Source organism: Ovis canadensis, chromosome 19 (genome assembly GCF_042477335.2).
Source record: "Ovis canadensis isolate MfBH-ARS-UI-01 breed Bighorn chromosome 19, ARS-UI_OviCan_v2, whole genome shotgun sequence".
Classification (NCBI taxonomy): Eukaryota; Metazoa; Chordata; class Mammalia; order Artiodactyla; family Bovidae; genus Ovis; species Ovis canadensis.
The window spans coordinates 28,793,704-28,816,174 of record NC_091263.1 but is presented as its reverse complement, the minus strand read 5'-3'; the positions used below and the strand labels follow the sequence as shown (position 1 = coordinate 28,816,174).

The window sequence follows — 22,471 nt, the reverse complement described above, 5'->3', positions numbered from 1 at the left end:
TTGTGCTCAGCTTTCTTTATAGTCCAACTCTCACATCCATACATGACTACTAGAAAAACCACAGCCTTGACTAGATGGACCTTGGTTGGCAAAGTAATGTGTCTGCTTTTTAATACGCTGTCTAGGTTGGTCATAGGTTTTCTTTCAAGGAGTAAGCGTCTTATAATTTCATGGCTGCAATCACCATCTGCAGTGATTTTGGAGCCCAAAAAGATAAAGTCAGCCACTGTTTCCCCATCTATTTCCCATGAAGTGATGGGACTAGATGCCATGATGTTTGTTTTCTGAATGTTGAGCTTTAAGCCAACCTTTTCACTCTCCTCTTTCACTTTCATCAGAGGCTTTTTAGTTCCTCTTCTCCTATCATAAGAGTGGTGTCATCTGCATATCTGAGGTTATTGATATTTCTCCCAGCAATCTTGATTCCAGCTTGTGCTTCCTCCAGCTCAGAATTTCTCATGATGTACTCTGCATAGAAGTTAAATAAGCAGGGTGACAATATACATCCTTGACGTACTCCTTTTCCTATTTGGAACCAGTCTATTGTTCCATGTCCAGGTCTAACAGTTGCTTCCTGACCTGCATACAGGTTTCTCAAGAGGCAGGTCAGGTGGTCAGGTATTCCCATCTCTTTCAGAATTTCCCACAGTTTATTGTGATCCACACAGTCAAAGGTTTTGGCATAGTCAATAAAGCAGAAAGAGATGTTTTTCTGGAACTCTCTTGCTTTTTCCATGATTCAGTGGATGTTGGTAATTTGATCTCTGGTTCCTCTGCCTTTTCTAAAACCAGCTTGAACATCTGGAAGTTCACAGTTCACATATTGCTCAAGCCTGGCTTGGAGAATTTTGAGCATTACTTACTAGCAGGTGAGATGAGTGCAACTGTGCTGTAGTTGAGCATTCTTTGGCATTGCCTTTCTTTGGGATTAGAATGAAAACTGACCTTTCCAGTCCTCTGGCCACTTTTGAGTTTCCAAATTTGCAGCACTTTCACAGCATCATCTTTAGGATTTGAAATAGCTCAACTGGAATTCCACCACCTCCACCAGCTTTGTTCGTAGTGATACTTCCTAAGGCCCACTTGACTTCACATTCCAGGATGTCTGGCTCTAGGTGAGTGATCACACCATCATGATTATCTGGAGAGGTCTGACAGAATGTGGTCCACTGGAGAAGGGAATGGCAAACCACTTCAGTATTTTTGCATTGAGAACTCCATGAACAGTATGAAAAGTCAAAATGATAGGATACTGAAAGAGAAACTCCCCAGGTCGGTAGGTGCCTAATATGCTACTGGAGATCACTGGAGAAATAACTTCAGGAAGAATGAAAGGATGGAACCAAAGCAAAAACAACACCCAGTTGTGGATGTGACTGGTGGTAGAAGCAAGGTCCAATGCTGTAAAAAGCAGTATTGCATAGGAACCTGGAATGTCGGGTCCATGAATCGAGGCAAATTGGAAGTGGTCAGACAGGAGATGGCAAGAGTGAACATTGACATTGTAGCAATCAGCGAACTAAGATGGACTGGAATGGGTGAATTTAACTCAGATGACCATTATATCTACTACTGTGGGCAGGAACCCCTTAGAAGAAATGGAGTAACCATCATAGTCAGCAAAAGAGTCCGAAATGCAGTACTTGGATGCAATCTCAAAAATGACAGAATGATCTCTGTTCATTTCCAAGGCAAACCATTCAATATCACAGTAATCCAAGTCTATGCCCCGACAAGTAACGCTGAAGAAGCTGAAGTTGAACAGTTCCATGAAGACCTACAAGACCTTTTAGAAATAACACCCAAAAAAGATGTCCTTTTCATTATAGAGGACTGGAATGCAAAAGTAGGAAGTCAAGAAATACCTGGAGTAACAGGCAGATTTGGCCTTGGAGTACAGAATGAAGTAGGGCAAAGTCTAATAGAGTTTTGCCAAGAGAACACCAGAAGATAGAAATGAGCAAGAATTTGATGCTACTAAATACTGATGAGGTGTAATTCAGGGGGAACTTGTGCGCCACTGGGACAACCATTTTGGGAAACCATTAGGCAGTGCTGTGAGGTGGAACATTTGAGGTTCCATTTCTTTATTTTTGAAAAAAAAACTGAACGATAGTTGATTTACTATATTATGTTTCATGTGTACAGCAAAGTGACTTGATTATATACATGAGTATATATATCTATGTTTTCTAATTCTTTTCCATTATAGATTGTTGTAAGATACTGAATTATGTTTCCTTCTTGTGCTATATGGTAAATCATTGTTGTTGATCTGTTTTGTATATAGTAGTGTGTATCTGTTAATCCTTCCAGTTCAGTTCAGTCACTCAGTCGTGTCTGACTCTTTGCGACCCCATGAACGCCAGGCCTCCCTGTCCATCACCATCTCCCGGAGTTAACTCAGACTCACGTCCATCGAGTCAGTGATGCCATCCAGCCATCTCTTCCTCTGTCGTCCACTTCTCCTCCTGCCCTCAATCCCTCCCAGCATTAGAGTCTTTTCCAATGAGTCAGCTCTTCGCATGAGGTGGCCAAAGTACTAGAGCTTCAGCCTTAGCATCATTCCTTCCAAAGAAATCCCAGGGCTGATCTCCTTCAGAATGGACTAGTTGGATCTCCTTGCAGTCCAAGGGACTCTCAAGAGTCTTCTCCAACACCACAGTTCAAAAGCATCAATTCTTTGGCGCTCAGCTTTCTTCACAGTCCAACTCTCACATCCATACATGACCATAGGAAAAACCATAGCCTTGACTAGACGGACCTTAGTCGGCAAAGTAATGTCTCTGCTTTTGAATATACTATCTAGGTTGGTCATAACTTTTCTTCCAAGGAGTAAGTGTCTTTTAATTTCATGGCTGCAGTCACCATCTGCAGTGATTTTGGAGCCCCCCAAAATAAAGTCTGACACTGTTTCCACTGTTTCCCTATCTATTTCCCATGGAGTGATGGGACCGGATGCCATGATCTTCGTTTTCTGAATGTTGAGCTTTAAGCCAACTTTTTCGCTCTCCTCTTTCACTTTCATCAAGAGGCTTTTTAGTTCCTCTTCACTTTCTGCCGTAAGGATGGTGTAATCCGCATATCTGAGGTTATTGATATTTTTCCTGGAAATCTTGATTCCAGCTTGTGTTTCTTCCAGTCCAGCGTTTCTCATGATGTACTCTGCATAGAAGTTAAATAAGCAGGGTGACAATATACAGCCTTGACATACTCCTTTTCCTATTTGGAACCAGTCTATTGTTCCATGTCCGGTTCTAACTGTTGCTTCCTGACCTGCATACAGAATTCTCAAGAGGCAGGTTAGGTGGTCTGGTATTCCTATCACTTTCAGAATTTTCCACAGTTTATTGTGATCCACACAGTCAAAGGTTTTGGCATAGTCAATAAAGCAGAAAGAGATGTTTTTCTGGAACTCTCTTGCTTTTTCCATGATCCAGCGGATGTTGGCAATTTGATCTCTGGTTCCTCTGCCTTTTCTAAAATCAGCTTGAATATCAGGGAGTTCACGGTTCATGTGTTGCTGAAGCCTGGCTTGGAGAATTTTGAGCATTACTTACTAGCATCTGAGATGAGTGCAATTGTGTGGTAGTTTGAACATTCTTTGGCATTGCCTTTCTTTGGGATTGGAGTGAATACTGACCTTTTCCAGTCCTGTGGCCACTGCTGAGTTTTCCAAATTTGCTGGCATATTGAGTGCAGCACTTTCACAGCATCATCTTTCAGGATTTGAAATAGCTCAACTGGAATTCCATCACCTCCACTAGCTTTGTTCGTAGTGATGCTTTCTAAGGCCCACTTGACTTCACGTTCCAGGATGTCTAGCTCTGTATAGTGATCACATCATCATGATTACCTGGGTCATGAAGTTCTCTTTTTGTATAGTTCTTCCGTGTATTCTTGCCACCTCTTCTTAATATCTTCTGCTTCTGTTAGGTCCAGACCATTTCTGTCCTTTATCGATCCCATCTTTGCATGAAATGTTCCCTTGATATCTCTAATTTTCTTGAAGAGATCTCTAGTCTTTTCCATTCTGTTGTTTTCTTCTATTTCTTTGCATTGATCGCTGAAGGAGGCTTTCTTATCTCTCCTTGCTATTCTTTGGAACTCTGCATTCAGATGCTTATATCTTTCCTTTTCTCCTTTGCTTTTCGCCTCTCTTCTTTTCACAGCTATTTGTAAGGCCTCCCCAGACAGCCATGTTGTTTTTTTGCATTTCTTTTCCATGAGGATGGTCTTGATCCCTGTCTCCTATACAGTGTCACGAACCGCATTCCATAGTTCATCAGGCACTCTATCTATCAGATCTAGGCCCTTAAATTTATTTCTCACTTCCACTGTATAATCATAAGGGATTTGATTTAGGTCATACCTGAATGGTCTAGTGGTTTTCCCTACTTTCTTCAGTTTGAGTCTGAATTTGGTAATAAGGAGTTCATGATCTGAGCCACAGTCAGCTCCTGGTCTTGTTTTTGTTGACTGTATAGAGCTTCTCCATCTTTGGCTGCAAAGAATATAATCAGTCTGATTTCGGTGTTGACCATCTGGTGATGTACTCCCAATTTATCCCTTCCTACCCTTCTGCCTTTGGTAACTGTAAATTTGTTTTGTAAATAAGTTCGTGTGTACTGTCTTTTAGATTCCATAGATAAGTGATACTGTATTTGTCTCTCTGTGTTTGACTTTGTGAGTTAGAGAATAGGATGAACAGCAGAGGTGGCCTTCCCTGGGAATGTTCTCTTCAGATCTGTTCACTCCAGAAAACAGTGTCTTCATTTTGGTGGTGGTATTTAATTTTAATAATTCTTAGAAGCAACAATTTTTAGTGATAAAAGCAGCTACCATTTCTTGAGTATGTACCTTGTGTTAGACCCCAGACGATTTTCTCATGCAGTCTTCACAGCAGTCCTGCAAGGTAGGAATTGTTAACCCATTATAATGAGAAAACTGAAGGTATAAAGAAATAAGGTATTAAGGTATTAACTGAAGGTATTAAGAAATTTGTTCAAGATCATGCTGTTAGAAGGTGGTAGGGCAGGGAATTAGAGCCAGATTTATTGAAATCTCTGTCAGTATTGTCAAGTTGAAAGAGTGACCCTACTGAAGGAAAGGAGAAAAACAATTTAGAAATCATAATGTGCCACGGGTCATAATAAAGTTTTGGGATACTTCTGTGGTGTTGCTATTGATTTACCTCTTGTTTAAAGTCACCATGACTTGGCATAGTAAGAAAATGGAGGTCTATAGGTCTTACGAAAAGGAGGTAATATTTTTGCGAACACTCACCATTTATTATCTGGTAGGGTATGTTGTGTAACTGAGTGTTACATCACCTAAATTTTTTTTTTTAATTGGCTGTGTAGAGCAATGATACTACTTCATGTTTTCAAAACACTTAAGTTTTGAATAAATGACTCCTACTCATGGTTCATAAACCAGAAAAACTCAAAAAGTAAGGTTGTCATGTATGGATGTGAGAGTTGGACCATAAGAAGGCTGAGCGCTGAAAGACTGATGCATTTGAACTGTGGTGTTAGAAAAGATTCTTGAGAGTCCCTTGGACTGCAAGGAGATCAAACCAGTTAATCCTAAGGGAAGTCAGTCCTGAATACTCATTGAAAGGACTGATGCTGAAGCTGAAGCTCCAGTACTTTGACCATCTGATGCAAAGAGCCGACTCACTGGAAAAGTGATGGGAGTGAGAGCAGATTGTGGTGGGTGGAAGAAGTTACGAGGAGCAAAGGAGATATTGGATATAGATTGGTTTCTTAAGAGGTTTGACTGAGGAAGGGAGGAGAGAGGCAGTGGGGCAGTTGCTAGACAGACAGGAAAAGCATTTTGTTAAATGGGAGAGAGTGAGTATACAAAATGGAAAAGAAGGAATTGGCTGTTTCAGGATTCTGAGAAAAGGGAACTGAATGTGATCCAGACAGAGTTGCAAGGAGAGAGAGGTCAGTGGTTGTGATGGGAGGAAAGGAGGCCAGGATAGGACACACAGTACGTTTAGATTTAGGAAGAATTTCTTCATGATGCTGTCTATTTTCTCTGTATAGTAGGAGGCAGAATCACTCACTGAGAATCTCATAAGAGGATGGACATTTCAGGGTTTAAAGAGAAGAAAGTTTTGGAGATGGGCGAGGTGCTGGTGCTGTTTTGTGCCCTTGAGTATTGGTGTCATGCTTTTACAGTGGAGCAACTCTTCTCCATGTTTAACTTAGGCAGCCTCTCTGCAGACACACAGGATGTGTACAGATCGCTAGATTCATCCAGATAATTTGACTACACGGATGCGGGAAAAAAAAAAGTGTAATGACATGATAGATGGTGGGATGCAATCGAAGCAGGAAGTAAGTGAGGAAAAGAAAGTGCTTTTTGGGAGATGTCATGGATTGGGAGATGATGTCATGGATTGGGAGATGATGTCATGGATTTTGAAAGATGACGTCATGGGTTGGGAGGCAATGTCATGGATTCAATCAGTGGAAGTTCCCTGGAGTCTGAGGAACTGTCACAGTGGAAGAGTGTGCAAGCAGGAATAAGAGCAGATTATAGTCAGTATAGTCAGGGCATATTTGAAACACTTAGCTTGGAGGGGCTACAGTTAAATGCCGGAATCTTTTTGGAGAAAGCTTTTCAGCAGGTGGCAAGACTGGTCAGGGAGATAGCAGGCAACGCATCTTGGGGAACCAAGAAGGAAGATGGTGTTTTCTGGTCCTGCTCCTTAGTTAGGCTGATGGGGCAGGTGTCAGCTGATCAAGAGGTTCCTGGAGTGGCTGCTGTTTGCTTGGAAGCTCCAGGCCACAGCGATAGTGTGTCCTGCTGTGGGTTCCCGGGAACTCCAGGCTGCCTGGCTCCCCAGGCTGATCTCATTCATTTTATCACGTCTTCTATCATATCCCATTTTATGGGAAGCTTTTGGATTCCACTTACCATGAAATAATCAGGTTCTCATTTCTTCAGTTTGCTTATCCTCATGGAGCTCTGTGCTCTCTGTTTTTTAAGTCATAGTGATATATTTCTATGGATTCATCAGGATTTACTCTACATTTTGAGCAGTGTCTTGTATTTGTTAGAGTGTGACTAGGGCTTTAATCAGCAACTGAGACAGAGATGCCAGCTGGCTTATATGGATCTTAAACTTTTGATTTGGTTTTATTCCCAGGTCTTTACTAATAGCGCTGCAAATAATGACCAGCAAGAAGGCAAAAGGATGCGTAAATCTACTGAGAGAAGCACATAAATGCTGAGTGTTAAGATTTCAGTGTATGTTATGTATGTGTATGGTGTCCAGAACCACCCTTTTCTGGTTTCCAGTGGGAGTTTTGGGAAGCAGAAGTTGGGTGGAATGATGATTGCAGCAGAGCTGGAGAGATGGTTGATGATGGCAAGGGGAGTCTAGCAGGGGGGACTGCAGTCAAGGGGCCTTTGAAGTCAGGGAACTCATAAGAGTTGCAGGGACTGGGAACTTGGGTAGTGGGTCTAGCAAAGGGAAGGAAGGGTGGGCCCAACAGTTTTCAACAGTACCCTTGGTACCCAGAGTGATGGTTCAGCAAGTCCCCTGGTTCTGGATCGGAGGCTCTTGGTTCAGAGACAAATGATAACAAATGCCACTGGTTTGAAGAAGAAGTAAGTTTATTAAGAGACAGATATCATTAAACCAGAGGACAAAAGGGCATGTGAAATCCAAATGTTCAGATGGTATCTGCTCTCTGTATTATATCCAGTGCTGAAATGAATCATTTTCTTTGGATTTATATACACAGTTTAGTGAAAGAACTGGAATTTTTATGTCTTGCCTGGGATTCAGAGCAAGTTTAGGACTAATGTCCAGCGAAGGTGCAGACAATTGGTGGTTCTACTTTGAATCTTCAAAATGCCAAAGCCCTCTTCTTTCCAGATGCTTTTGTTTGCCTTTCATCTGTCATCTGAAGAACATGGGGTTTCTTTTAATGGGCCAAAGGCAAATGAAGTCAGGGCATCGTTTTGTAATAACACTGGCAGAGATATTCAGAGTTGCCTTATTTTCTCTCCGCATAAATATCTCCATTTTTCTAAGGCAGAAATATACTGTGCCCGACAAGTCGCTCCATATCTAAATGTCAGCATGATGGGGACGGTGCCCCCTGGAAACACTTGCCATGGTGGTATTTTCGGGCAGATGCTATCAACTATTTTATCATGAGAGGTAATCGTTGGCACTTCTCTGTGTGTAGACTGGTGATGTACATCGAGAGAGACAGCAGAAAGACCACTCCAGGCAAGGAGCAGCAAAGCGGCAATGAATACCTGTCCCGGTGCCTTGACCTGCTCATCCGTCACATGGTGCAGGAGCTGCCACGTATCCTGGGTAAATTGGAGTCTCGTCCATCCTTAGGCCCCTTTTGCTTACCTTTTGCGACTTGGCTTTTGGGCATCTCTTCTCTTTTTGTTCTTGATGGTCTATTTTTTGCAGGCGAGTGCAGTGACACTTCTTGAATGTGTAGTTTCAAAATTTCAATGTTCCCTTTCTGTTATCATAAATATTTTGTATCAGTGACATGATTCAGGCAATGAGTAGGCTAAAGGGCTAAATTAGGTTACATTGAGGTGTCATCTTGCAGTCCTGGAAAAGAAAAGGAAAGCATTTTAATTGGGGAAAATTGGACTTAGGCTATCATTTTAGGAACTTTCTCAAAATTTCTCTTTGCACAGTTCGGAAGAAAAACATTTTTCCTTCAGGTTGTAACCACAAATTTATTTTTTCTTATAATAATTTAAAAATACATAGGCACCAAAATTTAATATTAAAGAATTTTGTTATTGAAGTTTGAAAATTTCGTTGGTTTGAAAAATTTAAGATGAAAGTAATAATGATCTACAAAGGATGTTTATTACAGCTAACAAAATCTGTTATTCCACTGTTATTTACAGATGCAAAAATCATCTAAGGAACGTGTACATTAAGTTTAAAATCACATTCCATGCTTTCCCAGCAGATGTGGCTATAAACCAGAAATGTTTAAAATGTTAAATTTGATCCAGACTGTTATGGTAAAAGATATTTAGACTCAGAAATTCAGACTATTAAAGTAATGAAAATATCTTCATGGCTGATTGACAATAACTTTTTGCTCCTTACTAATAATGTGGGAGATTTTTGCCTGTTCATGACTGAAAATAGAGCTTTTCAAAATTTATTTGGATTGTAACCCTTTTAAAATCTCCAGACCAAAGGCCACAATCTGGTCAGTTGGTAGCTGACTTTCTTTTTACATGACCCATTTTGTCTTAGGAGATAATGATGACATTCATGTGTCTAGCAAGGCGAGGTTTATTATTGGACTTGGCTATCCAATAGGAAGTTTTGGGAATTGATCTCTTACTTCTACCATCCTATTCTATTACCAGAGAAATCGAATCTATGACCTGTTAGCTTATAATTCTTAAAATAACTTTTCCTGTTTACGAAAGTAATGGATACTCATGGTTGATATTTGTAAAGTACAAAAAAAGAAAAATCATTTTTATATTCTATTTTAAATTTCCAGATGAGAGATCAGTCTTATATCCATCTTGTCCCCAGAGGACACAGCTTCCTGTTGTAATGTCAAGAGTTGGGAATAAAACAATGCAGCTACTACCCACTTCTTTTATTTGGAGATTATTTCCCTTAGCAATCCCATTAGTATTCAGCCCACAGCTGGTGGTCCCTAAGCATTTGTGGTCTCTAACCTCATGTGTGCTCTGGGATGTGCTTTGCAGGTGACATTCTTAACGCCCTGGCTAACGTTTCTGGTCGTAAACACCCATCCACAGTTCAAGCAAAGCAGCTGAAGATGTGTCTCCCCCTCATGCCTATAGTGCTTCACCTGGTAACGTCTCAGGTATCATCTTTTTTGGGGAAAAAAGTGGAGCTGAGAAACGTCAACTCAGACAAAACATGATCATTTCTTTCTTACACGTGGCTTTCAGGATTTAATCTATGGAAACTCTCATCACACAGGTATTTCGACCTCAAGTTGTAACAGAAGAGTTCCTTTTCAGTTATGGAACTATTCTTGTGAGTACTGCTGAATTTTTCATGTTCCTAATAAAAATGTGGCTCTCCCTACTGTTTGTGGGATTTGGTGTCAGAATGAAGTAATTTTAAAATCTTAGTGGTATTTATTTGTCTCTAGGGAAGTGACCTTTTTGTATTTTTATCTGTTGACTGTAATAAAATTTGACATTTGGGGAAAAATACATTCTCTTCTGATAATGCATTTTGTTTAGAGACAGACCCAGGTAGGGTAAATAAGTCCATAGAAAAGATTTTCATAGTGTTTAGTATTAAACATCATGAAAACATTTAAAATAATGAAATTGGTAAAAATGGAATTCTGGACACAGTATTATAATTTCCTTTGGCTAACATCGTCCAGCTATGTGCAGTGTCTCTTTCTGTGATGACATTTCTCTAAGTGGAGCTCAATTTAACCTTATCTTTAATTTTAATGAGATGAGTAGCAGTGAAAAACAAATCACTGTATTATCTTTCACTTCGATTTTTGCTCACACAAAAAAAATAGTCTGTTTGTTAAGGTTGTGGCTCGTGAATTATGTTATCTTCTCCCCTTGCCTGGAACACTTACAGTATATACTGTTGATAAAACAGCGAGCTGTACAAAGGGAAAACGAAAACATTTGTCATGCAGCCTATTCTGTCTTCCTTTGATGTTAATAATAAACGCTGAACTGAGATTTTAAAAATGCCATATCAGATAGGTGTCTCGTTAAAATGAAGTAAATATCTCAATTTTATTGCTGGTTTGGAGTAAAAAAAAAAATGATTACCATCCACAAGTGAGGATATAGTTTTCTAGAAGGTTCATCATACGGTAACGTATGATGTTTTGAAGTATGACTGTTGAGTAGAGAGGTCACTGACTTTCGTGTGACTAAGCAGTGTGTTTAGTCAATGCAATATAGGTTCTTTTGTACTCAACTTCAGATCATTATCATCCTTGAATCTTGAATTCTACAAAGCATATAATTTTTGTAGCACATTCATGAATTTGCAAATTGTGAGAATTTTGTCTACCTCCTCCCTTAATATGCTTTCTAATCTTTTTAAGGACAATGTGGTATCATTTTGAGCAGCACTATAGTTCTATGTTTATACCTCCTCTGAGCTGACATGTTGAACCTGATCATAGTAATTTTGGCCTCGCAGCCCTCCTTGGAATATTTCGGCCCAGTGTTTGTTTGTTTGGGCTAGGTAGAATTGTCCTGTGTTCATTCTCTTTATTTTTTCCTCATGTGTAGTACTTTGCTGTGCTTACCTTAACTGAGTACAGTTTAGATTTTCAAGGAACTCCAATATAAAAGTCTTTGTGGACTTTCAGGGAGACCTCCTCTACTTCATGTAACCCATCTGCTCCCCCCCAGGAAGGGCCTTCTCACCTTCTCCCAGGAGGGAGTGCACCCTTTGAGGGGTAGGGGTGTTCAGCAGGGCTTTGTATGGCTTCGCTTCACATAGGCACTTTCAGGGAATGGAAGATAACTTGCTTGGTTCAAAGGTAACTGTGATACTGAAAATTCTTTAGCAGTCTTTCCCTTGATAATGTTGCTCAAGTAAAAGGAGTTTACACACACCGTGGAAGAGGTCTCTTGGTTCTGTTTGGGCCATTTTCCTAGTTTGAGTCGCGGCCAGTTCCAGAGCTCTTCTTTTGTTATTTTTCTTACCGCGTCTGTTATTTGGCCTTAGCTGTGCGTCCATCTTTCTTGACTTAGTGTTGGCCGCACTGATGAAACGCTAGTCCACGGAGAGGAAGCGTTGACTGAAGTCATGGACCTGGCGGTAGTTACCCACTCAGATCTGGTGCGTGTTTCTGTGAGCTGTTGCGAGTTGGCTGTTGCTTCTGTGAGTTGATCCGCAGTCTGTCCAGAAGATGCCACGAACACCGTTGTTAGTTACAGTGTGCCCCCAGTGCCAGAGGCACAGTCTACTCCTTCCTTGGAAGGAGTAGAAGGCCCTTGGAAGTTCAAGGTGCAGAATCTGCACATTGAAATCCTGGAGTTTTCTGCTTGAGAACAGTTACTTTAAATTTTGTCTAGGCGAAGCTTCCCTGGAGTTAAGAGGGTTGGTTGGTTTATTTGTGTGGGTTTTTTCTTTTGGGCAGAAGGTGGGGTGTGGGCCCATTCTCCGGCGGATCTTCCTGACCTGGGAATTGAACTGGGAACTCCTGCATTGCAGGCGGATTCTTACCTACTGAGCTATCAGGGAAACCCTTTATATTTTAAAAGTGCACATTGATTTGGGGTATTTAGACTTTGGGTCCACCATTAGTAGCTGTATCTAAGAACTTCTTGGGCTTCTGCTAAAGGACCTCTCCAGGGGCTGCTGACCTGCCTCATGTGGGTGGAGACAGCAGCCGTACTCCGTGTGATCTTCGCTCATTAGAAGGGTCCTGAAGGCACAGGCTGGAGGGGCTGTTGGACTTTTGCTTCCCATTGGTTTCTGTTTTCATACCGGTACCAGGCATGGTTTGCCTTTTGACCTATAGGTATCATTTTTTTAAAATTTATTTTGGTAGAAAAGTTCAGGATACTTTTTATATTTGGAGCCCTAGGCTTTAGCTTTTTTTTTCCCCCCAAGCAAAAGGAAGTTTTGGTCTCTTTATGATTTAAAGAGGCATGTGTTTGGAAGCAATTTAGTAGGAAACTTTTAAACCATTATTAAGCTTTCGAAGAGCCCAGGCCAAAGAGGACTACACAGCTGATGATTGCTGTTTTTACTTCTTATTGGCAGAAGCAATGTGTCATCGTACCTGCCTCCCTCTCCAGTAAGAGGGGGAAAAAAAGGTACCCAGGGACACTTATGCAGTAAAACATCTGGGGAGGTGCTGTGGGGAAGTTCCAAGGTGAACTTCACCTTAGTTCTTTCGTACCTTCATTGAATTAGGCTGGGAAACAGGAAGCAATGATATTAAGGAAATCTGTTTGAAAACTTGTGATGTTCACTGTGTTTCTTGTGTCCTTCTGAAAATGCTCTTGACTAATGAGCTGAGGAAGAGGACTTAGTTGTGTTTATTCTTAAGTTCTGGCCTCATTAGTTTATGAAAGTTCAGTGGTTATGTGGTGGTTATAGTTTTTTACAAAAAGAAAAATTCAGATCTTCAAATGAAAGAAATGATTAAATGATTCTGGTTTTCACACAAGAATGTGATTATAATATCCATCATCAATAAATCAATAAATCTTTGCTAATCTTGAGCTTTGAGAAAGTCAGAAAAGACCCTCTCCAGGTTTTTATTTTAAGTGAGTGTTGGTCTGTTGATAGATTTTGACTTCAGCTGTAGAAGATAAAGCAGAGAGAGGGTCCTCTTATATTTTTATTTATTATTTTTTGGCTGTGTCACACAGCTTGTGGGATCTTAGCTTCTGGCAATGAAAGTGCCAAATCTTAACCACTGGACTGCCAAAGAATTCCCTTATATTAAAAAAAAATGTGATATTATATATTTATTCATTGCCACATGAGTGTTCTTGTTAGGAAGATTTTTCCTTTTCTTAAAAATTGTTTATTTAAAAAGAATTTAACACACCCTGAAGTTATATACCCACCTTGCTTAGAGAACTTAATCTCAGCTTCTCAGAAGTACTGAACAGTAATGAGGGGCACTGGGCTACCCTGGAGTCATAGCTTTCCTTCTTTTTTTCCCTAGATGGGGCTGTACTTTTGCCCCACAGTCCTCCACCTAGTGAGCTTAGTTGTGGAGTAGGTGTCCACCCTTTTTGCTCCCCTGCTGTACTCCCAGCTTTGAAGCTCACAGCATCAGAAGATGCCTGGTGTAGTGTGGTCATCTACAGATTTTTCTGGGTCATTCCCCCTCACTCCCATGGTCTCTCAGCACTGGATTCGCAGTCATTGTCAGAGAATCATGTATTTCTGCGGAGGTTCCTTCTAGCACCTCATCCTCTCACCTCCTCGACCATCTCTCTTCCCATGGGTGTGTCTTTCCCTCCCTCGGCTGCCTCCACCCATAGCCTTATTTTCAGCATCATACTGTCTGGCTACGACACCTAATTTTCAGCTCACTACCCCTGCTCCTCATCTCCAACAGTCCTTTAATTCCTCTGGGACTTAAATTCGCCTTACCGCTTTGCACTCACCAGCCTGCCCTCCCTGGGCCCAGTGACTTGACGATTCTCTTTCCTCAGCTTCGAGTCCCTGGTTCAACCCCTATCCCTACCTAGCGTGTACCCGTGATCCCTTTCCTGTCCCTTCCTCCATTGTCCTCCTCTGGCAAACCCAAGTGCTGGTTCACTTTAATTCTCTACCTCCCTCACCCCTGCTTTGAGTGACTAAGTGCGGCTCGAGGAAAACAGCTGGTCTCACTTTAAATTCATGACTGCTCACTTCAAGCGAGTCCTCTCTGCAGACTGGGGCATCAGGTTCCTCTTCCTAATTTATATACCTTCACGCTCACCTGGATGGTTGTTCATACTTGCCCTCCTCTCCCTGAATCTCCAGTGTCTCCTGCCCTGTCCTCACTCTCACTTGATTAATTCCTGTTACACCGAGAAGGAAGAGAAAGAAATCGACCTAGAGAGATTTAAATTGGCAAATCAATGAAACGTCCAGTAGGGATTTTTAAAAAATTAAAGAGGCGAAGTATAAGGAAGAAAATAAAAGAACCCTATAGTTTCATAATCTAGAAAACCCTTGTTGCTGTTAAAAAAAGAAAAAATAATAATACATGTGCATAGTTAGAAAATTCTAACAGTGCAGAAAGGCAGAAAACGAATAGGGAAAGTATGCCTCCTGGTCGAGTGTTCTTCCTCACAGGGAGCCTCTGAATGGTTCCTGTGATTTCTCCCTCAAAATTTTTTGTCCACATCTCTGTTCATGTGTTATCTACATATTCTTTAAATATTATACAGAAAAATTATAAACACTGTTCTGTCTCTTCGTTCTTAAGCTGTAGACATTTAAGTAGATTTATTGAAATCAAAAGATACCTTTCTTTGAAATTTTTTTACATCAAATTGTGAAATTATTTCAGCCAAATGGCTGTAAAAATGCCTCTTTTTCTTATTTATTACGCATATAATTTGGCTGAAATAATTTCACCTGATTTCAAAATAGGGCCATGACTTCTGCTGAATAAATAGAGATTTGATGTTGAAAAAAATTTCTAATGACTTTTGTGTGTTAACTCGATCAGAGACTTTCTAAGAATGTTATCTTTCCCCTTCTGGATAAAGAAATTAGTGCCTACTTATCACACGAAATTTAGAAACTGTAGAAAAATGTAAAAAGAATATAAAAATCACTTGATTCCTACCACCGGAAGTAAATCATGGTGAACAGACATAGGATCATACATTCAGGTTTTTTTTTTTTCCCTCTGCATAGTTTTTACATCAGTTATTTTAAAATCTCTATTAACATTTTTATATTTTTTTCAGAGTCATATTAAATCCATAGACTCAGGAGAAACTAACATAGATGGAGCTGTAGGTGAGTAGATCATGGGACATTTTACATCTTTGCTTGACGATTTTGATACTATGATTTTGGACATGTAAATAAACATCCATAATAATTAACTGTATTTCTAGGATTGATGGCATCAGAAGAATTTATCAAGATCACGCTATCGGCTTTTGAAGCAGTGATACAGTACCCTGTTTTATTGAAAGACTATTGCTCTACGGTCAGTTCTGGCTGCTTTTGAAAAAGATATTTTCTGGCTTACTTGGTAACTCTGTCTATAAAGAGATCAGTTTACATATACTTGGTCATACATGTTCCTCACATGAAATAACTGTTGAGAAAAGCTGCCCCCCGGACAGGATGAACCTAAGAAACCTCTCCCTACCTTGTTGACTTGTTTTGGGGTTTTTCTTTTGCTTATTATTTTCTTTCCCTTCTGGTCCACCCCTTACTCACAGTGTACCCCTTGTTGTTCCTGGCCTAGAGTTTCTCAGCCTTGGCACTGGGCTTCCATAGTGGCTCAGATGGTAAAGAGTCTGCCTGTAATGCAGGAGACCCAGGTTTGATCCCTGGATTGGGAAGATCCTCTGGAGAAGTGAATGGCTCCCCACTCCACTATTCTTGCCTGGAGAACTCCATGGACAGAGGAGCCTGGTGGGCTACAGTCCATGGGGATCACAAACATGACCGAGTGACTAACACTCTCACTTTCAACCTTGCCACTCTGGATGTTTGGAGATGGGCAGTTCCTTGTTGTGGAGGCTGTCTGAGCATTGAGAGATGTTGAGCAGCATCTCTGGCCTCTACATAGTAGATTTGGAGGCTCCCCTCAGTTGCAGCAATCAAAAAGGTCTCTCCACATTGCCAGATGCTTTCTGGGCATGTTTTTCCACAACTGGGAGTAGTCCATCTGCCGTTTACACATCTGCCTTATGTGTCTGTTTCTAGGCTATATGTTCTGTTTCATGAATCTCTTTGTCTAGCCCTTACCTTGTACCAGCTTATTTCTTCCTATCATAGTAAACCTGGAAACCATGTCTGCTTCATGCTTTTTGACATTTTTTGTTATTCTTTCCAAATACTTTATAGGATCAGTATGAGAAATTCACACAACCTCGTTGGAATATTTATGTGTTTTATATTGGAATTATAGATTAATTTTGCGACAAGGAGATCATGATCTGAGCCACAGTTAGCTCCCAGTCTTGTTTTTGCTGACTGTATAGAGCTTCTCCATCTTCGGCCGCAAAGAATATAAACAGTCTGACTTCGGTATTGACCATCTGGTGATGTCCATGTGTAGAGTCTTCTCTTGTGTTGTTGGAAGAGGGTGTTTGCTATGACCAGTGTGATCTCTTGGCCAAACTCTATTCGCCTTTGCCCTGCTTCATTCTGTACTTCAAGGCCAAATTTGCCTATTACTCCAATATCTCTTGACTTCCTACTTTTGCATTCCAGTCGCCTGTGATGAAAAGGACATCTTTTTTGGGTGTTAGTTCTAGAGGGTCTTGTAGGTCTTTGTAGAACTGTTCAGCTTCTTCAGTATTACTGGTCAGGGCATAGACTTGAATTACTGTGATATTGAATGGTTTGCCTTGGAGACGAACAGAGATCATTCTGTCGTTTTTGAGATTGCATCCAAGTACTGCATTTCAGACTCTTGTTGACTGTGATGGCTACTCGATTTCTTCTAAGGGATTCCTGCCCACAGTAGTAGATATAATGGTCATCTGAGTTAAATTCACCCATTCCAGTCCATTTTATTTCACTGATTCCTAAAATGTCAATGTTGACTCTTGCCATCTCCTGTTTGACAACTTCCAATTTGCCCTGATTCATGGACCTAACATTCCAGGTTCCTATGCAATATTGTTCTTTATAGCATCAGACTTTACTTCCATCACCAGTCACATCCACAACTGTGTGTTTTTTGGTGGCTCAGATGGTAAAGCGTCTGCCTACAATGTGGGAGACCTGGGTTCAATCCCTGGGTCAGGAAGATCTCCTGGAGAAGGAAATGGCAACCCACTCCAGTATTCTTGCCTGGAAAATCCCATGGATGGAGGAGCTTGGTGGGTTATAGTCCATGGGGTCACAAAGAGTTGGACACGACTGAGTGACTTCACTTTCATTTTCTTTGTTTTTTTCTGGAGTTATTTCTCCACTGATCTCCAGTAGCATATTCGGCACCTATCTACCTGGGGAGTTCATCTTTCAGTATCCTATCTTTTTGCCTTTTCATACTGTTCATGGGGTTCTCAAGGCAAGAATACTGAAGTAGTTTGCCAGGCCCTTCTCCAGTGGACCACATTTTGTCAGAACTCTCCACCATGACCCGCCTGTCTTGGGTAGCCATACACAGCATGGCTCATAGTTTCATTGAGTTAGACAAGCTCTCGACAAGCTCTATACAGTCAGCAAAAACAAGACCAGGAGATGATTGTGGCTCAGATCCTGATCTCCTTATTGCAAAATTCAGGCTTAAATTGAAGAAAGTAGGAGAAACAACTAGACCATTCAGGTATGATCTAAATGAAACCCCTTACAATTATACAGTGGAAGTGACACATAGATTCAAGGGATTAGATCTGATAGAGTACCTGAAGAGCTGTAGACAGACGTTTGTGATATTGTACAGGAGGCAGGGATCAAGACCATCTCCAAGAAAAACAAATGCAAAAAGGCAAAATGGTTGTCTGAGGAGGCCTTAACTGGGAAAAGAAGAGATGCTAAAAGCAAAGGAGAAAAGGAAAAATATACCCATTTGAATGCAGAGTTCCAAAGACTAGCAAAGAGAGATAAGAAAACCTTCCTCAGTGATCAATGCAAAGAAATAGAGGAAAACAATAGAATAGGAAAGACTAGAGATCTCTTCAAGAAATTTTAGAGATATCAAGGGGACATTTCACGCAAAGATGGGCACAGTAAATGACAGAAATGGGATGGACCTAACAGAAGCAGGAGATAAGAGGTGGCAGGAATACACAGAAGAACTATACAGAAAAGATCTTCGTGGCCCAGATAACCGTGATGGTGTGATCACTCACCTAGAGCCAGACATCCTGGAATGAGAAGTCAAGTGGACCTTAGGAAGCATTACTATGAACAAAACTAGTGGAGGTGATGGAATTCCAGCTGAGCTATTTCAGATCCTAAAAGATGAGGCTGTTAAAGTGCTGTGCTCAATATGCTGCAAATTTGGAAAACAGCAGTGGCCACAGGACTGGAACAGGTCAGGATTCATTCCAATCCCAAATAATGGCAATGCCAAGGAATGTTCAAACTACCACACAATTGCACTCATCTCTCACGGCAGAAAAGTAACACTCAAAATTCTCCAAGCCAAGCTTCAATAGTATGTGAACCGTGAACATCCATATGTTCAAGCTGGTTTTAGAAAAGACAGAGGAACCAGAAATCAAATTGCCATTGGATCTGTTGGATCATAGAAAAAGCAAGAAAAATGTTTACTTCTGCTTTATTGACTATACCAAAGCCTTGGACTGTGTAGATCACAACAAACTGTGAAAAATTGTTCAAGAGATGGGAATACCAGATCATTTGACCTGCCTCCTGAGAAATCTGTTTGTGGGTCAAGAAGCAACAATTAGAACTGGACATGGAACAATAGACTGGTTCTGAATTGGGAAAGGAGTATGTTAGGGCTATATATTGTCACCCCACTTGTTTAACTTATATGCAGAGTACATCTTGAGAAATGCTGTGCTGGATGAAGCACAAGCTGGAATCAAGATTGCTGGGAGAAATATCAATAACCTCATATGTGCAGATGACACCATCCTTACGGCAGAAAGTGAAGAAGAACTAAAGAGCCTCTTGATGAAAGTGAAAGAGGAGAGTGAAAAAGCTGGCTTGAAACTCAGCATTCAAAAAATGAAGATCATGTCATCTGGTCCTATCACTTCATGGCAAATAGTGGACAAACGATGGAAAGAGTGAGGGACTTTAGTTTTTTGGGCTCAAAAATCACTGCAGATGGTGACTGCAGCCATGCAATTAAAAGACAATTGTTCCTTGGAAGAAAAGCTATGACCAATGTAGAGAGCATATTAAAAAGCAGAGACATTACTTGGCCAACAAAGGTCCATCTAGTCAGAGCTATGGTTTTTCCAGTAGTCATGTATGGATGTGAGAGTTCGACCATAAAGAAAGCTGAGCACCGAAGAATTGATGCTTTTGAACTCTGGTGTTGGTGAAGACTCTCAAGAGTCCCTTGGACTGCAAAGAGATCCAACCAGTCATTCCTAAAGGAAATCAATCCTGAATATTCACTGGAAGGACTGATGCTGAAGCTGAAACTCCAGTATTTTGGCTACCTGATGCAAAGAACTGACTCATCGGAAGAGACCCTAACGCTGGAAAAGATTGAAGGTGGGAGGAGAAGGGGATGATAGAGGACGAGGTGGTTGGATGGCATCACTGACTTGATGGGCATGAGTTTGAGGAAGCTCCAGGAGTTGGTAATAGACAGGGAAGCCTGGCTTGCTGCTATCCACGGGGTCGCAAAGAATAGGACTTGACTGAGATACTGAACTGAACTGATAGATTAATTTGCACAGTTGACTGCTTTTAGGCTTCTTATCAATGACTGTATTTTTACCTTCATTTATTTTTTTTTCTAACATATAGATGGGTGTCTGACCCATGTCATTTTCCTTTTTTCTAAGAAACTTAACATTTCTTACAAGGCAAGTCTACTGGCAAAACATTTCTTCAGTTACTGTTTGTGTGAGAAATTCTTTATTTTTCCTTTTATTCCCGAGGGATAATTTCAGTCAGAATTCTAGGTTGGTGTTGTTTTTTCCTTCTCAACACTATAGATATTTCATTCCAGCCTGATATATCAGATTAAATGACCTGAGATCAATGAGCTGGCTGTTAGTATGAAGCTTTATGTTTCTTTGGCTAGGAGCCAGGCTGTGTTTACTGTTTGCTGTAACTGTAGGTTTCAGAGCCTAAAACTACGTGTAACATCCTTGTTTTGTCTATCCTGTCATCTTCGGGATTCCCTAACAGCGCCTTCTGGAATAAAGCCTTTGCAGCTCTCTCAGTTGTAATCCTGGGTTATCACACAGGAGCCCTGTTGATGCTGTGGTGAGGTGTGACAGAGTGGGTAGAGATCCATAGCCCCTCGGTTTAGGTCACATTCCTTTTCTGAGCCTGTGAGCCTGGGCTGTGACCCTCACACATACTTCTCAGCACCCCCACCCCCATACCCCCGTTGGTGAGATGGGAAGGCTTGCAGGGTGTTAGAATTGGATATTTTCCCCCCTAGCTCAGGGTTTGGTAAAACCTGAGTAGGTTCAGCTTTTGGTAGAATAGTCTCTTGAATCCATCCTTTGTTAAGGAGAAAAGAATGCTCTAAACATATGTCAGAATGGTTAGTTTTTCCTTTCCTCTGCCAGAAACATGAGACTTCTCTGATCTTCAATCTGAGAATCTGGTGGGGCTCTGGGAGGTAAAACTTTTGGGAGGTGGGTGGCTGCACTAAGGCTGGGCCTCCAGGAGGTTTTATCATCTCAGACTCCAACTCTAGTCAATTACTGTTTAAGTTTTTGTACCAGTTGCTGGCTCCAGTGGCAGTTTCTGCTCCTGTTAAGCTACGATTTTCTGCCTTTGCCTTTGTCTTCAGTTCTAGTGGACAGTTGGTTTTCTTTGTGACTTTAATTCTCTGATTTATCTGAGATGAGTTGTTGATTTTCAGTTTGTTTAGCTCTTTTCTTCTTGTGAGCATGATTATAATAGCTTTCCAGCTTTTTTTTTTAAAACCAGTTATCAATGGTTATCATATTTGTAAATATTTTATATATGTGTGTGTATTTGTATTTGGTAAAAGTCATGATATCATAGACCCTTAGAATTTTATCATTGTTGTAAATGGTGTCTTTCTAAAATTATGTTGTTTGATTGGTTGTTGTAGAGACATTGGGAAGAGAATTGATTTTTGGCTGTTCATCTTCTAATAGTCTTGCTTTTTGGACCATACTTAATCGTCAAACCTATAGAGTTGGACATGTAGATAATTTTAGTCCCACTCCTGTCTTAATGTGCTCTCTTAAACCTTCAAGATGGGTGTTGAGCATGTTGACAGGGGTTGATGATGAGATGTATTTCTCTTCTTTACATAGTTTTTGCTTTTGGCATAACTGGGAGTTTAGAGTTTTCAAAATTCCTTTGTGAAATTTGAGGTGTATGCTTTAAGCGATGCGACATCACTCAATGAAAAAGGGTAAAAAAAAACCCAAAACCAAACGCCCTAGTCCTTACGGTTCTTGTACAACTGTCTAGATATATTGTCATGTGTAAATTTATTTTGTGAAGTTGCGTAGAACAGGGTGATACTGATGGGCCACTACCCATGTGTGGAGATCCTGGCCTGTGTAGGGCATTCTTTCACTGGTTTGGACAACAGGAGGGTGGTTTTGGGCTGTGGCCACTTCTGCCTTTTGTCTGTGGTGAGAACGAATACGTATCTTAGGATCAGGAATCAATGCAGGTGTAAACAATAGGAGTTTTATTTATTGTCACCAAAATAGTTCACCAGGTGAGACCGTTGTTTTGAGAATTAGACAGTGGGAGTGATTTGTCCTTTCTTCATCATCTGTTTTCATCCCACGGGTAAATTGTTATTGTGGAGTCGATTTCAAACCATATTTGATAGTGCTCTGATATAACAAGAAAATCATAGAGGTGGTATGTGTAATGGATTCAGATCTTTGGAATCTGCATCTCAAAACCACCAAGATTAACTTGTCAGAGCACTTTGATGTATTTGTGAAAACATGAGGATTATGTATCTCCTTTTTTCCCAACATTTTGATGATTGTTTAAACTTGATTAATGATCACCAACTTAAATGTATATTAATTTGACAGTTCAATGTCAATGCATGCCAGGCAGATTTTGTATTACATACTAACGTTCCTTTCATCAACTCTGAAGGTTTTGATAAACTACTGTCTTGATGATCACAGTGTTATCTTGACCTGA

The 22,471-nt window shown here is 40.7% G+C and overlaps 1 protein-coding gene across 4 annotated transcripts in view; it reads left to right on the top strand.

Annotated features, from left to right (window-relative positions):
• The window catches only part of ULK4 (unc-51 like kinase 4), a 502,577-nt gene that overhangs the window by 147,962 nt on the left and 332,144 nt on the right, over nucleotides 1–22,471 (top strand). For all 4 annotated transcript variants that reach the window (XM_069560715.1, XM_069560714.1, XM_069560717.1 and 1 more), the window contains 5 exons: nucleotides 8,214–8,347; nucleotides 9,742–9,863; nucleotides 9,983–10,039; nucleotides 15,433–15,484; nucleotides 15,586–15,680. In XM_069560715.1, the coding sequence (XP_069416816.1) occupies nucleotides 8,214–8,347; nucleotides 9,742–9,863; nucleotides 9,983–10,039; nucleotides 15,433–15,484; nucleotides 15,586–15,680 (460 nt within the window). The remainder of the gene's footprint in view (nucleotides 1–8,213; nucleotides 8,348–9,741; nucleotides 9,864–9,982; nucleotides 10,040–15,432; nucleotides 15,485–15,585; nucleotides 15,681–22,471) is intronic.